At 39.1% G+C, this 10,297-nt stretch overlaps 1 protein-coding gene across 1 annotated transcript; it reads right to left on the bottom strand.

Moving 5' to 3' along the window:
• Positions 1–213: 213 nt before the first annotated feature.
• Positions 214–9,290, bottom strand: LOC137867303 (leucine-rich repeat-containing protein 43-like). Its single transcript, XM_068703825.1, has 12 exons — positions 9,185–9,290; positions 8,822–9,034; positions 7,925–8,035; positions 7,579–7,718; positions 6,371–6,609; positions 6,100–6,260; positions 5,487–5,631; positions 4,860–5,011; positions 4,689–4,778; positions 3,061–3,279; positions 2,824–2,923; positions 214–510 (listed from the first exon to the last, which is right to left on the bottom strand). The coding sequence occupies exons 1-12, from the start codon at positions 9,269–9,271 to the stop codon at positions 326–328; spliced, it is 1,842 nt and encodes a 613-aa protein (XP_068559926.1). The 5' UTR covers positions 9,272–9,290; the 3' UTR covers positions 214–325.
• Positions 9,291–10,297: the final 1,007 nt, after the last annotated feature.

Raw genomic sequence — 10,297 nt, 5'->3', positions numbered from 1 at the left:
CTCTGTTTATGACTGCACGTAGTCATCAGTTGGACTATGCTACTAGATTTGTACAGGTGATATAATAGCCTCCATGTAGCGGAAACAAATATCAAATATTCATCTCTACGATATACTCACCAACACCAGTAATGAGGGAATGCAGGGAGGAACGTGAGAAAAACTATTTTATTTTTCTTGTGAGTAGATTGTAACACTTGTTAGACTTGAGATGAAGCTACACCAATAAACCAGCCTGGCCAGGACTAGTTGGAGGAATATGGTTCCTGGTGTACAGTGGGTCAAACTGAAAAAGGAAGTAGCTGGTGTAGCTGCTAATCTGGCTTTAAGACAGAACAGGCTGTTTGCGCAAGGAGTTTTGGTGTGGGAGCAGAAGTTGATGAGCTTCAGATGCAGACTGCCATTTCTCCAGCTCCACATTCAACTCCACAGTCACCGTTTCCAGTTGGACGCACATGGAGTTGTCTGTGTGGAAGTCCATCTCGCATTCCTGCCCTCCCTTTCCTTTGCCTGCATAGGACGAGATCAAATAGGGTTCATGATTTTAAGCAGACTGAAACGAAAAGTTTACTGACTGATAAATCAAAGCACACCCCTTTTCATTTTTCCTTTGGATGCTAAATACTTCTTAAAAAACACTCGCTTCCTTCAGTAATATTCCCCATGAGACATATACCACATATACTACACTGAACAAAAATATTAACGGAACACTTATTTTTGATTTTTTTTTTGAATTAGCTGAAATAAAAGATCAGACTTTTTTAATGCACACAAATGTATTTCTCACACATTTGGTGCTCAATTATGGTTAAATCCAATACTCCCTAATTCTCATATATAAATGACATTGGAGATGGCTTGTGGTAGAGAAATAAACACTTAATTCACATGCAACAACTTGTAAAGGAGAAGAGCTCACTAAGGTGGATTTAAACAACATTTCAGCAATAAATCTATTATGTGGAAAGGTTTAGTTTTATTTCATCCAATAACAAATGGGAGCAAAAAAAAGTGTTGTATGTATACAGTTGTGGTCAAAAGTTTACATACACTTGTAAAGAACATAATGTCATGGCTCTCTTGAGTTTCCAGTTATTTCTACAACTCAGATTTTTCTCTGATAGAGTGATTGGAACAGATACTTCTTTGTCACAAAAAACATGCATGAAGTTTGGTTCTTTCATGACTTTATTATGGGTTAACAGAAAAAGCGACAAAATCTGCTGGGTCAAAAATATACATACAGCAACATGAATTAGCAATTTTGGTGACTTAGAAAGTTGTGTCAATGAAATGAGCTTCATAGCATGGCCTCTTAACTTCTTGTGAGTGATTATGAGTGACTACAGCTGGTGACTTCTCTGAGGCCATTTAAATAGGGCTCATTGGATACAAACGCCCACAAACGCTACAATGGGAAAGTCAAAGGAGCTCAGCATGGATCTGAAAAAGCGAATCATTGACTTGAACAAGTCAGGAAAGTCACTTGGAGCCATTTCAAAGCAGCTGCAGGTCCCAAGAGCAAAAGTGCAAACAATTGTTTGTAAGTATAAAGTGCATGGCACTGTTTTGTCACTGCCACGATCAGGAAGAAAACGCAAGCTATCACCTGCTGCTGAGAGAAAATTGGTCAGGAGGGTGAAGAGTCGACCGAGAACCACCAAAAAGCAGATCTGCCAAGAATTAGAAGCTGCTGGAACACAGGTGTCAGTGTCCACAGTCAAGCGTGTTTTGCATCTCCATGGACTGAGAGGCTGCCGTGCAAGAAGGAAGCCCTTGCTCCAAAAGCGGCACCTTAAGGCTCGACTGAAGTTTGCTGCTGATCACATGGACAAAGATAAGACCTTCTGGAGGAAAGTTCTGTGGTCAGACGAAACAAAAATCAAGCTGTTTGGCCACAATGCCCAGCAATATGTTTGAAGGAGAAAAGGTGAGGCCTTTAACCCCAAGAACACCATGCCTACCGTCAAGCACGGTGGTGGTAGTATTATGCTGTGGGGCTGTTTTGCTGCCAATGGAACTGGTGCTTTACAGAGAGTAAATGGGATAATGAAGAAGGAGGATTACCTTCAAATTCTTCAAGATAACCTAAAATCATCAGCCCGAAGGTTGGGTCTTGGGCGCAGTTGGGTGTTCCAACAGGACAATGACCCCAAACACACATCAAAAGTGGTAATGGAATGGCTAAATCAGGCTAGAATTAGGGTTTTAGAATGGCCTTCCCAAAGTCCTGACTTAAATCCCATTGAGAACATGTGGACAATGCTGAAGAAACAAGTCCATGTCAGAAAGCCATCAAATTTAACTGAACTGCACCAATTCTGTCAAGAGGAGTGGTCAAAGATTCAACGAGAAGCTTGCCAGAAGCTTGTGGATGGCTACCAAAAGCGCCTAATTGAAGTGAAAATGGCCAAGGGACATGTAACCAAATATTAGCACTGCTGTATGTATATTTTTGACCCAGCAGATTTGATCACTTTTTCTGTTAACCCATAATAAAGTCATGAAAGAACCAAACTTCATGAATGTTTTTTGTGACAAAGAAGTATCTGTTCCAATCACTCTATCAGAGAAAAATCAGAGTTGTAGAAATAACGGGGAAACTCAAGAGAGCCATGACATTATGTTCTTTACAAGTGTATGTAAACTTTTGACCACAACTGTATTTTTGTTCAGTATAGATACATTTAGTCCGACCCTAAAAATAACACTATTTTAAACATATTTCCACAGTTCTCATTTATGTCAATCCCTATCTAAAAACATTCCCTGTACTCAGCTGTACAGTTAGAACAGTTATGTGTTATTCAGATGATTAACCTTTTGAAGCTGCTGTATTCTTCTGTTTAGTACTGCTGCCTCCTCTCTGCTTTGATTCCTTGTCCTTCTTCTTGTCCTCTTTCATTTTCTTTCCCAGATCCTAAAGATGAATGAAAAACATATCTCACATATAAGTCCCAATTTCAATTCAACTTTTTTCCTGTTGCAACAATAATTCCTGTGAAATGGACAAGCTTATGATTGTCCTACTAACACTTGTTGAGCATGATATCTTGCCTTTTTAAGTCTTTGTGTAGCTTCCACCTCAGACTCAGATTGCAGAGCCCCAACGTCACAGAGGACATGGACCTTTTGTCCTCCTGTCACCAGGCTTTTCAGGGGAATGTGGACAGAGCCTAGTATTCTTCTGATGGGGGTGTCCTGGAACAGCTCTTGTACAGATTTTTTCTTTTTGTCTTTAGACTTGTCTTTAGTGGATCCAGATTTGATTGGAGACTGAGGAAGACACCACAGACATGAAATGATCATGTTGAGATGCAGTCTAATTTTATATGTCAAAATAGACTTTTAATACTTACACAGAGCTGGTGTGACGAGCTCTGGTTGACTTACCTGTGGGTGGACTGTTTCTTTATGCCATGGTATCTAGTAGTTCTAATGTGCACCAACAATGGCCATATTATTAAAATCATGATACAGTGAAGGTACTGTTATCCTCTGCAAAATGTACCTTTACAAACCATAGCACATGCGACAATGGTCTTTTTTGATGTAGAAATTACATCAAAAAAGGAAGGCTGAAATAAAATATACATTTTGGGTGAAAATAAAACACCCTGACCTGCTCTCTCCAAAAAGTCAGACTGCAGCAGCATCACCCAAAACAACAATTTCTGAACAGTCCCTTAATTCATTTTAATTTGTCTTTCACAACTGCAGAAACACAATTGCCTTTTCAGGGACTTAAGAGACTGACATGAGCCTCAAGCCAGGGCTTCTTGTTCATTGTAAGGTTGCCCAAGGGCACATCAGTAGATTTGGCAGCTGCTGTAGATTTATTGGACTCCAGCAGATAACAGGAATAAATTCAGCATAAATAATAAAGCTTGCAACCATCTGGTTATTGGCCAGCCTAAGACTATATGTAAAATATTAAACTATATTATGAAGATAATATATAATCTTTTTGCAATTGCTTTTGGATTGATGCTTGGATTGGAATGGATTGGATTATAATAAAAAGTATTAATAAACAGATGATTAACACTTTGCTCAATGCACTGGCCACAGTACAATGAGAACAGCTGAGTCGGTTTGAATGAGGGAGTTGGAGCATACAAATTAGCGTGTGACCAGGGGTAAAAATCTAAAAACCATAGCTGTATAGACATAGGCACAGATGTAAAGACATTTTTTTTTCTATTCATTCCTTATTCTGAGAATAATAGTGCCATGGTCCAGCTGTGCCTCTCTCATTCCTTGTGTGTTTCTGTGTTACCCCTTCCTTGTGTTTATTGTTTGGTCCCCTGTTTGTCCTTTCTCTGTTTGTGTGCGTCTGTCTGGGTGTGGCACTCAATCTCCCTCCTACTGCCAATCACCATGCACACCTGAGACCCATCCACTGCTCAAGCTCCTGCTGTATTTCTACTCCGGCTCTACAGTGCCACCATTGTACAAATGCTGCAGCCTGTTTTGTTATTTGTCTCAAACTAATACTTGAGTTTACCTGAGTACTGTTTATCCTGTAAACCTATTGATTCAAATAAAGTTGCTTGTGAACCTTTTTCAAAATCCACTCAACTTGATAAATAGATATATTAACTAATTATTTTTCTAACACTGACTAATACAAGGGGTGTCTTTCTACAGTTTGTGATTCAGTAGGAATTAAATGATGAGCTCACTTCTTTCCCTTTCCTGCTTTTCTTCTCTTTTACAGGTCGGCTGGGTTTGGCCAACGGGACGTCTTCAGAGGCTGCAGGCCATGACAGGACCTAAAATGTCAAATGCCAGAATATGAGTCCTAACGCATTTTGCATCTGAACGTTTACCCACTCAAACCATATTTTGTTTACCTTTTCCTCCTCTATTGTAAGATAAAGTCCTTGATTGAAGAATCTCTTTAAGCCTCCCAGATCACTAACAATGTACGTTTGTGTGTGACTGAAGTCCATGCACTCTGACCAGGTCAGCTTTGATGTGCTGTGTCCTGACACTGTAGAAAAATCTGAATAATACACAAGTGAAAGTTTGGCACAAAGATATGGCTGCAGAAAACACATAAACAATATATATATATATATATATATATATATATAAGTCAGGCTTTTGGTGAGTCAGAGACACACGAAGAAGATGGTGAAACCTCAGAATGAATGTCACGTTAAGAAAAGTGTTTGATAAATAATCAGTCATCATCCAGTTTCAGGGTCTGTACAACTTTCCTCTGACTGTGTTTCTCTGAAGGCAGCTGTGTAAATTCTACAGAAACTGATAAGAAAAAATTCTTAGCAGTTATACAGTTATACAGAATTCATTACTAAATTAAATAAATCCAAACGTCACACTGACATTATGCATTGAATGTCATACAATTACAACGTGTTTTTTTAATCCTTCTGTTTCAACAACTGTGTCTGCTCTATCGGGTTTGTGATTTAATAGATAAAACTTTGCAGTTCAAATGAGTGAAGTATTATTACCATGTGCAATATCATGGCAGGTTTCCTCAGTACTCAGTTGTGTGTCTGGTTTGCACGATTCTTTTTCAATATTTCTGTTTGATTGTAGGTCAGCATCCTCTTCTGTTACATTTGCTGCGTCAGATTTAGACTCCCTGTCTATGTTCTGGTAACGGCAAAAGAGAAGAAAAAAAAATGCTGATTACACAACATCTCAATTCCATTTTCCCCATTCAACAGTATTTTATCTTTGTTATAAGATAAGATAACTAACAAAACAAAGCACGAAAAGACAATAAAAACATTTATCAAAAAAAAAAAAAAAAGCACATATAAAACTGATGTGAATGAAAGGCACACATGAGCATTGAACAAATATAGATGCCTAACTGCTTTTTGTTGTTGTTATGGTACTTGCTGTGTGCAATGACGATAAAGTTGAATCTAATCGAATTGTATAACAAAGAGGGAATTTCATTCTTAATGAACTGTAACTGTGGAAGACAACCAATGACTCTTGAAATGTACATATGGGCATGTGAGTAAAAAAAAAAAGAATTTAGTTTTCACATGTGACATTCTGAACAGTGTAAGACATGTAACGAGAGTGAAAATTGTTGGAAGGATACGTCACCAGTTTAACAGTTTGATGACTAAGGAACTCGTATGTGATAACATAGCCGTAGTTGACAAGAGGGAAGTCTGGAGCGTTTTGTTCCACTCTCATCAATGGGTCTGGGATTCCCCTCACCCTGCCCACACTTACTGTGGCTGATGCGCGGCCCACTATCAGATCTGTACATATGGAGAAAATGACAAAGCTGACTTACGAAATTAAAAAGAAACGAGAGCCCACGTTGACAGGGCTCAGGCCTACTAATTGACAGCGCAGTTCACAGTCTCACCACTGTTCTTGGCCAAGCCCCTAAAACACTGTCTTTCCTCAGCGGAGATCCATGAGGTGTCCAGGCAAGAGAGCTGTGGGAGACTGTCCACAGTGAAGCCTGGGTAGGAGGGAGCAAGAGTGAATGGGTTTCCCTTCAGCACCAGCGTCCTGAGGCAGGTGAGTGTGCTCAGGGCGCTCAGCAGGGCCTGCTGGTCCTTAAACTCACAGTCACTCAGGTCCAGACACACCAGCTGTGGCCTGAGGTCAAAGACAGTCATTGTTTTCACAGAACAGCGACATGTTGTACAGCAAGACTGACAACTTTGAAAAACAGTGGAAATGATTTAATCTTAAATAAAACATTCACAAATGCACCAAGTCCAAGCAGCCCCTCCTCCCCTAAATTTAATATGGGTATTTTCCTATTTTTAATATCTTTTTGTTATTTTTTGTATTCATTTAAAAACAGCTGTATGTCCCAGAGTTTCTGTACATATTCTAAACACTGTTGTCTAAGGGTCTTCTCTACTCCACCAGAAATGAATTCTGATGGCAAAAAAACATTCAAAAAAACAAGTCGCAAGCCTGAGCCAAGATAATCCTGGTGACATGACCAGGTTGTTTTTTTTAAACTTATACATTATGCAACTGTTTTCATAAGATGTGAAATACTCCTTGTGATGAATAAACTGAACGTCCCGTGTTTTTAGACATTTACATTGTTTAATTGATGATAAAGAAGGAAGGCTTGAGAAAATAATTTCCCCTATGGCTTACTAATATGATAACCATTTTAGATTTAATGAGCTATGTGTTTTAGAGTGTTTCTATGTAATTGCCTTCTAAAAATCATCAGGAAGCACAAGTGATTTAGTCCTCACTAGAAATTAATGCCATTTTTTGATCACCCTTTGAAGTCCAAAGCCTCCCAGTTTTAATACACCACTTCATTTTGAAATTAGCTTACAAAGTGGGTGTAACTTTGTAAACGTGTGAACTCCCTGCTCCTACTGAAACAATATTTAGAAGTTGTGATTCTTTAAGGTGGCATCAAAAGATTTTCTACCCAACAGCATCAACTGCTGTCATCACTATGTCATCACTTTTTCAGTGTTGCCTCAGTAGGTGTCACCACTGAAAATCGAACACACTGCCATCATGTCAGTACACGTGTTGTTCAACCCACTTCCTGTGTGTTTGTGTTTGTGTGTGTGATTGTGAACTAACCAGTGTCTTCCAGCAAGATGACAGATGTCCTCATGTGAACCCAGACTGTTTGAGCCGAGGCTGAGGTATTCTAGGCGGGGAGGGAGGCAGTTCGTGAGACTGTTTAGAGCAGACAACCTGTTGGCACGTAGCTCCAAAATCTTTGAAAAAAACACATTTACAATCAAAGTTGCTCATGCCCACATCACAACACCTGCTAAACTTTGATCTATGAGTCAGTTCTGTTACACTGACATATCTCACCCAGTGACGGCACAGCAGCTGTTTTACCTTTGCTTTGATAGAAAAGCAGGGCAGATCAATATGAATCACCCTTTCCTGACAAGCTTTTGCAGGGCAAACTCACCTTCAAAGTGCTGGGAAGGTTTTCTGCAGGGATTTCTGAGATTTTATTGTCACTTAGCACCAATTCCTCCAGCTTTGAGAACTTTAACAGGCCGTCGTCGATGACTGATACCTAACCACAACACAGACAAAACATCAAGTACAACTTTTCACAATTGTGTAAAAGCATCAGCATTTACTGACATTGTTCTTTGTGTTTTAAACAAGGTCAGGAGGAGAGTTGTCACAAGGTGTTACAATTTAAGTGGTTACTCAAAGCCTCTCAGCCATTAGAGGGTCCAGAAACTACTAAATTTAAAAAACTGTGAAACCAGAAGAAGATGTGATCTATTTTTGGGATCCTCTGTTTATTTCATGTCCATTTTGGGATTTAGGGGATCCAATAACAAACTTTGAGATTTGGGGATTACTCTAACTAATGTCAGGATAATAACAATTACCAATTTTTTTTACGTCTATATCATATATCAGAATAATAAGGATTTAGGGACACTAAAACAAGTTTTGTGATTTAAACAAATACCATATTGTAGTGTCCAGGGAGGGTGGGTGTATAGTGGAAAGCCTCCCAGCATGCACCAGGGCAACAGATTTATGGACCCTAGCCTCTGTTTATGCATGCTTCTGTAAGATTACAAACATTATGGTGTTATGCACCTAAAGAAAAGAGTGCAAGGGTAGTCTGTTGCTGTGCTGATGCTCAGAGAAGCTAATAAAGCACCTGTTTCAGCTGGAAAATGTTACATTTCTGAGTTCTTCTGAGAAAAAAACCTTTCATGCCATAATATTTTGGAGCGCATTCAACAAAGGTTCGGTTTAACGGAATGCTTATTAATTCTTAATACATGTACAAGAACATTGGTTGAATCAAATTTCAAGTACAACTCAGCACACTCACACCCTTGTCCACAATGCGAAGTGTAGTAAAGTAGTTGTAAATGAAGTCTGTGTGCAGGCGTTCAGGAGTGAGCGCAGCCAGCTGTCTCAGGGCTGGAGCTTGAGGGCTCCATGATTTGTCATGCCGCCATGGAGAGTGAGGGCAACTCAGCAGATCCAGGAGGTCGTCTGTGTCCTCTGTTTCTGCTTCCTCTGTACTGTCTTTGCTCTTTCTCTGAAAACATAATCACTCAGTTTATCAATATCTATATCTAAGCTACTGTATGCAGTGATGGGAGTGCTTTAAATCACTCAATAGACATGATGATTTTTTAAGGATAATCTAGAAAACAATGCAAACAATAAAAAAAAATTTAAAACTCACCCAGGTGCCATATCCACAGGGAAAGTCATTCAGACAAAGGCGGTAAATCTGCTTCTCTAACACAGCAGAAAGCTTGTTTGAGCTCATGTCAACATTTGTTTCTGTATGGCAAGGTACATAGATTTGTTAAGAGAAACACAAGCTACAGTATGCAATGGTACGTCCGTTTTTCTTTGGTCAGTCTTTCAGGGTAAAGGCCTCTGGTGTTTATTTACAAATGGTTCTCAGTTGCTTGGCAACAGCTGGGGCTCACTCCAAAAACACTGCATGGAGTCAGGACTTCAGTGTGAGGGATTCAATGAAGCCTACTGAATTGAAATTACTTGTTAGTGTAAGTGGAGCAAATAAAACTTGAGAAAAACTTGTTTCAGGGCAAGGATTGATTTAGACAAACACCATGACTCACCATGAAATGTTTAACTGAGTTGACAAATGACAAATTTATCAAATTCAACAACCTGACTGGGGGGCTTAATGGTACTGAGCCATCGTGAACGTTATAACATCTGTGTTGTTCCTGCTATGGCACTATGAAAAACTTCAAATGAAATCTATCCAACTGCACTAACTGGCACTCACTGGCACCCTCTAATAGTATACACACATAGTCTTAAAAAGAGCTCCCTGCTGAGTTACATCATTTCATATTTTTTATATATAAATATATATATATTTTCTTTCTACATTGTAATGTTACAATCCATTGACCCTTATAGACATTTTTCTTTGAACAAATATAGGCATACAAAAAAATATTCCATTGGAGTTTGCAAATCCCAAAGGCTCAAAATGTTTTTATCTCTTTGTGGCTGTAGCCTACAATGCTAACGTGCTGATGTCTAGCAGGTATAATGTTTACCATGTTTATCATCTTTGTTTAGCATGTTAGCATGCTAATATTTCTTAATTAGCACAAACATCAAAAACCATGAATATCAACCTGGTGATGCTAGAGGAAAGGTCAGGGAATGATTAATCCTCTGTTGACTATGAATATCTGTCCATGTATGACAATTCATCTAATAGTTGAGATATTTCAGTCTGGACCAAAGTGTTGGACCGACAGGCCAACATTGCCATCCCTCAAACCATATCGGTTTAACATTTTACACT

This window comes from Cebidichthys violaceus, unplaced genomic scaffold, assembly GCF_023349555.1.
Source record: "Cebidichthys violaceus isolate CVI_PGR_0920_01 unplaced genomic scaffold, fCebVio1.0.p SCAF_9, whole genome shotgun sequence".
NCBI lineage: Eukaryota > Metazoa > Chordata > Actinopteri > Perciformes > Stichaeidae > Cebidichthys > Cebidichthys violaceus.
The sequence above is the reverse complement of the archived record's forward strand: the minus strand, read 5'-3'. Positions and strand labels throughout refer to the sequence as shown.

Excerpts from the sequence above, each read along its gene's own strand:
- LOC137867303 (XM_068703825.1), bottom strand. The coding sequence starts at position 9,271 with ATGAGCTCAAACAAGCTTTCTGCTGTGTTAGAGAAGCAGATTTACCGC. Across the intron at positions 9,035-9,184 it reads CCTGTGGATATGGCACCTGG|AGAAAGAGCAAAGACAGTAC; the intron begins GTGAGTTTTAAA and ends TTATGTTTTCAG. Across the intron at positions 7,719-7,924 it reads ACCTTCCCAGCACTTTGAAG|ATTTTGGAGCTACGTGCCAA; the intron begins GTGAGTTTGCCC and ends TTTTTTTCAAAG.